Source organism: Amblyomma maculatum, unplaced genomic scaffold, assembly GCF_055883805.1.
Source record: "Amblyomma maculatum isolate TAMU_Amacu unplaced genomic scaffold, ASM5588380v1 scaffold_15, whole genome shotgun sequence".
Taxonomy (NCBI): Eukaryota; Metazoa; Arthropoda; class Arachnida; order Ixodida; family Ixodidae; genus Amblyomma; species Amblyomma maculatum.
In genome coordinates, this window is record NW_028146740.1 from 11174642 (window position 1) to 11181234 (window position 6593).

At 47.2% G+C, this 6593-nt stretch overlaps 1 protein-coding gene across 1 annotated transcript; it reads right to left on the bottom strand.

Moving 5' to 3' along the window:
- Nucleotides 1-1036: 1036 nt before the first annotated feature.
- LOC146172036 (uncharacterized) lies at nt 1037-2226 on the bottom strand. The gene has a single exon (XM_084586238.1). It carries the CDS (start codon nt 1988-1990, stop codon nt 1037-1039), a length of 954 nt encoding a protein of 317 aa, XP_084442364.1. The 5' UTR covers nt 1991-2226.
- Between the last annotated feature and the right edge of the window lie 4367 nt (nt 2227-6593).

Below are 6593 nucleotides of genomic sequence, written 5' to 3' on the forward strand. Positions count from 1 at the left end.
CAAAGTCACACACATTGCCATGTAATAGGTTTGTACGTTCTTCCACTTGATTAACAAATGTTTCATCATCTAACAATTTATCATTGAACTTCCACAGTTCCCAATATAATTTGGGTGGTTTTCTCCTTTCTACCAAATGTGACCATAACTAAAGAATGGTCACTAAAGCTGACATGCTCACACTTGTAACTGAAACACATTGGGGCAGTCGCAACAGGTACGTAAATGCGATCAAGTCTAGCATGCAAAGTACCTTGAAAGTGCGTATAATTCGCTTGGCCTTCAGGTATGAGCACATTGCCGACGTCCTCTAACTCATTCTCATTAACTATTCTCAAAAGTAACTCTGCGCTAGTGTCACGCACAAGGTTTTTGGTTGACTTATCCTCTGGTCTGCATACACAATTGAAGTCACCAAGCAATAATATATGCCTCTCACAAGACAGGTACGATTCGACGTATTGAAAAAAAACACTCACGTTCCGGACGCTTATTCGGAGCGTAAACACACACTGCTCTCCATGGAGTTTCGTCAAAAAGGAAATCACACACTGCTAATCTACCCGTTCCACACGTTATCACAGCTCCAACTTGGCTGATAGACCTGCGGATTAAAATAATTCATCCGGCAGATTTTTGAACCGCACGGCTTACACATACGTTGTATCTGCTGTGAAAAACTTCGACCATTCGTTCTGTTTGCTCTTCACATTCAATTTTTGTTTCTTGTACTGCAAGTAAGTCGATATCGTTATCTAGCAGTAGCCTATTTAACTGCCGCTGCAATCCGCGCGCTGAGAGGCCCCTCACATTAAGCGTTGCGACGCGTAGGCAAGTTTGAAAAGGACGAGCCATTTTAAAGAAAGAAGACGCCGATCATTCTGCTCACACTTATAAGGCAGAGCGACATAGTGATACACCAAAAGTTTCGTGTCTTGAAGCGATGCCAGTTGCACTGTACAACACAGGTCTCACACGGTTTTTAGTCCCGATCACCTACCGGGACATCACATCTGCTTTGAAAAACTCGCCCCCGTTAAGGCGGAGGCGTTGATGACTGAGTCTTCCGGTCTGGGGGGATGTTTGGCCTCGGTTTGAAGCTCTGACGACGGACCAGGTTGGCCTTCGTCGGTGGCTCCCCTTTGCCGTTCGCATTCCTGCCAGCTTCACACACATTGAAGTCCTCGTGTGCCCGCTTTGCAGGCATGCTGGAAGCCGATGCCATGTCCACGTCTCGAGGTTCGCTCGTGGCAGCTTCCTGCAGACTTACTGGCGTGTTTGGGGCAGTAGGTTTGTCTCCCTTCGCCTCTCCCTCAGTAGTACCGCCCGCAGCAATTGGCGTTGCTTCTACAGTTCCACCTGGAAGCTCCTCCGCCGCCGCGGCTTTTTCTAGGGGCGTTTCCTCGCTCTTGGCCTCTTCACTGCGTTCCAGCGTCATTTCCACGGCATCAGCTGCGTCCATCAGGTGGTGCGCTACATCATCTTTCCGTGCCGGACCCGCAACATTCGCGTATGTACGCACACACTGGGTATCTTCGTGTCCAAAGCGGCGACATAACCCGCAACGCGGAACGCGGCACTCTCGACGTATATGCCCAGTTCCGCTACACCGGAGGCACAGCGGGGCCCTGTCCGGGACGTAGACGAGAGCAACGTCCTCGGAAACGCGCAGCTGGTGCGGCAAATCCCCAACGGTGACGCCTGCGTGTAACTTCAGCGTTACGGAGCGAGTCGTGGACGCCCTGTCAACGCAGCCATTCACCCGCCACTTGTCTCTGGTTAGTTTCGTTACTTTTCCGAACGGAGACAGGGCCACTCGCACGTCTTCATCGCGGACGCCGTGTAACAACCTGTACAGTTTCAGACGTACGGCCTGATTGTACGGGTCAATCACCACACACCGACGCTCCTTCACGTCGAATGCTGGAACCTGCAGCATCTTCTTTTTTCCTTCTTCATCTTTGAAGGTTACCGCCCACAGGTGGTTCATCTGATAAGCCCCAAGGGCGACACTTCCGACAGCAATGGCATATGTTCGAGTGCGTCTCGAAAATGTTCAACACGATAAGGCCTAGCTGAGACATCGCCGTGAAAAAAAACAGTGTGTAAAATGGTCGAACCTGATGGCAGATGTGGCAGAACCATTTGGTAATCCTTGGCAGCGTTGCTCGTACTCCTGATACCGCGGCCCAACCGGGCCGCTGAATCCGCTCCATGGGAGCCCATGATGCCAGCGTCCGTCACGCTCGGTGGCCGGAAGTCTGGATATGGTGGTTGTGGTTATATTTCTGCTTATGTAGTCGCCATTGCTCTTCTGTAGTTTGTGTATTTTTGTAGGGTGTTGAATTTGTGGTCGTAATTGAACGATCGCTCTTTCATCATCATCAGCCTGATTATACCCACTGCAGGGCGAATGCCTCTCTCATATTTCTCCACTTAATCCGGGTCTGTGCTAGCTGCATCCACTTGACCCCTGCGAACTTCTTAATCTCATCCGCCCACCTTACTTTCTGCCGCCCCCTGCTACGCTTTCCTTCCCTTGGAATCCAGTTTGTTACCCTCAGCGACCATCGGTTATCCTCTCTTCGCACTACATGTCCTGCCCATGTCCATTTCTTCTTCTTAACTTCCACTAGAATGTCGGTAACTTGAGTTATTTCTCTGACCCAATCTGCACGCTTCCTATCTCTTAATGTTACCCCTACCATTTTTCGTTCCATAGCCCTCTGGGTTGTCCTCAACTTAAGTAGAACTCTCTCGGTTAGCCTCCAAGTTTCAGCCCCATAGGTGAGTACAGGCAAGACGCAGCTGTTGTATACTTTCCTCTTGAGCGATACCGGTAAGCTGCTAGTCATAATCTGCGAGTGCTTGCCAAATGCGCTCCATCCCAATCTTATTCTTATTGTTATTTCCTTTTCATGGTCTGGATCTGCGGTTACTACCTGTCCTAAGTAGACATATTCGCCTACTACTTCCAGTATTTCGCTACCTAATGTAAACTGCTGTTCCTTCCCGAGGTTGTTGAACATTACCTTAGTCTTCTGCATATTGATTTTCAAGCCTACCTTTCTACTTTTTCTGTCTAGGTCATCAATCATTATTTGCAGTTCATCCCCCGAGTTGCTTAGCAAAGCAATGTCATCAGCAAATCGCAGATTACTGAGGTATTCTCCATCTACCCTTATCCCTAACTGCTCCCATTCCAAGTCTCTGAATACTTCCTCTAAACAAGCTGTGAATAGTGCTGGACAGATTGTGTCTCCTTGCCTAACACCTTTCTTTATGGGAATTTTGTTACTTTCTTTATGTAGAACTATGGTTGCTGTGCAGCCACTATATATATCTTCCAGCACTTTCACGTACGGCTCGTCTACCCCCTGATTTCGCAATGCCTGCATCACCGCCGAGGTTTCAACTGAGTCAAATGCTTTTTCGTAATCAATGAATGCTATGTATAAGGGCTGGTTATATTCCGAGCATTTTTCTATCACCTGATTGATGGTATGGATATGATCGATAGTTGAGTACCGTTTCCGAAACCCTGCTTGATCCTTTGCTTGATTGCAGTCTAAGGTTGTACCGATTCTATTAGCGATTACCTTAGTAAATACCTTATACGTAACAGACAGTAAGCTGATTGGTCTGTAATTTTTAAGGTCCTTAGAGTCCCCTTTCTTGTGAATGAGGATAATGTTTGCATTCTTCCATGGTTCCGGTACCGTCGATGACACCAGGCACTGCGTATACAGGGTGGCCAGTTCTTCTAGCAAAATATCCCCCCCGTCCTTCAGCAAATCTGTAGTTATCTGATCCTCTCCAGCTGATTTCCCCCTTTTCATAGTTTCTAGTGCTTTCTAGACCTCGTCCTTCGTCCCTGGTGGAACGTCAGACTGTTTTTCCCTACCGCCAATCTCATTACGGTCCTGACTACTTTGGCTACTGTAGAGATCTGTATAGAACTCCTCGGCTACTTTGACTATCTTGTCCATATTAGTGATGACGTTGCCCGCCTTGTCCCTTATCGCATACATCTGGTTCTTACCTATGCCCAATTTCTTCTTTACCGCTTTAAGGCTTCCCCCGTTCTTTACAGCATGCTCAATTTTCTCCATGTTATACTTCCTTATATCGGCCACTTTGTGCTTATTGATTAGCTTTGATATCTCGGCCAATTCGATCTGGTCTGTTGGATTGGCTTTCATACTCTGGCGTTTCTTAATCAAATCTTTCGTCTCCTTAGACAGCTTACCGGTATCCTCTCTAACTATCCTACCGCCTACTTCTACAGCGCACTCAGTAATGATATCTCTGGAATTATTGTTCCTTGCCTCTAGGGTAATATCGCTATCCTCAGTTAGAGCTGAATACCTATTCTGTAGCGAGATCCTGAACTCTTCTGCCCTCCCCCTCACCGTTAATTCGTTGATGGGTTTCTTTCCTACTAATCTGTTGCGTTCCTTCTTCAGATTTAGGCTAATTCGGGACCTCACCATCCTGTAGTCACTGCATCGCACTTTCCCGATTACCTCTACATCCTGCACAATGGCGGGGGTTGAACACATTATGAAGTCGATTTCATTTTTAGTCTCTCCGTTAGGACTTTTCCATGTTCATTTCCGGTTCTTCCGTTTGCTGAAGAAGGTATTCATGATTCGTAAGTTATTGCGCTCTGCAAACTCAACTAGTAACTCCCCCCTGCTATTCCTAGAGCCAATGCCATAGTCACCTACTGCCTTGTCACCTGCCTGTTTTTTCCCTACCTTGGCATTGAAGTCGCCCATTAGTACAGTATACTGCGTCTTTACTTTTCGCATTGCCGATTCTACATCTTCATAGAAGCTTTCAACTGCGTGGTCATCATAACTACATGTAGGTGCATAGGCCTGTACAACCTTCAGTTTATACCGCTTATTAAGCCTAATTACGATGCCGGCAACCCTCTCATTAATACTATAGAATTCATCTATATTACCTGCTATATACTTATTGACAAGGAAACCTACTCCTAGTTGTCGCCTCTCTGGTAAACCTCGATAACACAGTACATGCCCATCCTTCAGTACAGTGTATGCCTCATTCGGCCTCCTGACCTCACTAAGCCCTATGACATTCCATTTCATGCCCACTAGTTCCTCTAACAGCACTGCTAAACTAGCTTCACTAGCTAGGGTTCTAGCATTAAACGTTGCCAGGGTCAGTTTCCAATGGCAGCCTGTCCAGCGGAGCCAGGCTTTCTTAGCACCCCCTGCTGCGTCACAGGTCTGACCGCCGCCGTGGTCAGTTGTTCCGCAGCTGCTGGTGACTGAGGGCCGGGGTTTTATGGAGCTTATCATAGGAGGTTGTGGCCAATTACTGCATCAGGGTGGCCAACTCCTGTTCTGGTGAGGGATTGCGTTGCCGGAGGTGTTCATCGGCATCAGGTCGCACCCCAAACCTGTTTATGCAATTCCATCGACACGCGGATTTTTTTTCTTTTTTTTTGTTCCGATGGAGAATTGCGCGGCACCGGGATTTGAACCCCGGTTCACTTGCATGCGAGGCGGATGTTCTACCGCTACGCCACCGCTGCGGCCGAGCGATCTAAAGAAAGAAGAAAAAGATCGCTCTTTAAACACGCTTAATCTTTTTCCTGGCTACCACCAAGGGTTATCCGTGTTCCGCATCTTTAGAATGTATCGCTTTCTTGCAGACAAACCTCAGAATGTCACAATTTACTAGTGCTGATGTGTTTTGTCATCGTCTTCAAACGTATGCGATTTTTGCTACATATAGGTATATGCGGTGCACCAACCATTGTAAAACTGCTTGTTTTAGCTTCACCTGCTGCCAGCGGAGCCGCGACGTCAATGAATTCACTTCTGACCAAGTGTTTTGCATACGTAAACACACAAGGAAGCGACTCCCGATGTCCGGCTCACCTGTCCATATTTCGATGGTCAGCGATGTGTTTCATTTATTCTCGAGCCTATTTTATCCTCGCTAACGAAAAGCTACGTCCTTTCTTGCACTTTCGCGTTGAAGGTGGCAGATATTCAGTCGCCGATATGAAGATGCACCGCAAGATCGTACAAGCTGCAGCGACTGTTGCACACTAAAAAGCAAAACGCGATGCGTGTATGTACTTGCTAGCGCACACATCCACGGCTTCATATCTTCTAGGTATTTGCAAAACAACGCGTAGTCCACATATACAGAAAAGTTGTAACGTTTAATATGTATGGTTTCATGCTTATTTAGCGCGAAGGCATGTTCCGACGTGGTCATCCTGGTTGAGCTTCACAATCCGCCCGAATTGTACTCAGAAGCGGAAATATTCTGTCCCGTATCACTTTCATTCATGTCGGGTTTGTCCCGTTTCTGTTAAACCGAACATTACCTGTCCTGTATATGAGCTTAATACAGGACTGGTCCGCCCTGTTTCATATCCATACCGGACTGGGATGTCATGTATAAGATGCATACTGGAAATGGTCTGCCCTTATTAACTCGATACCCGACTGGACCGTCCGGATTGAGATTTATACCGGACATGACCTGTCAGATACAAACCCCTTTGAGCTTCATACAGGACTGGTCACACCGGTATGAAATTT

Bases quoted from the DNA above. Each gene is read 5' to 3' on its own strand.
- LOC146172036 (XM_084586238.1), bottom strand. From the start codon at position 1,990: ATGAACCACCTGTGGGCGGTAACCTTCAAAGATGAAGAAGGAAAAAAG.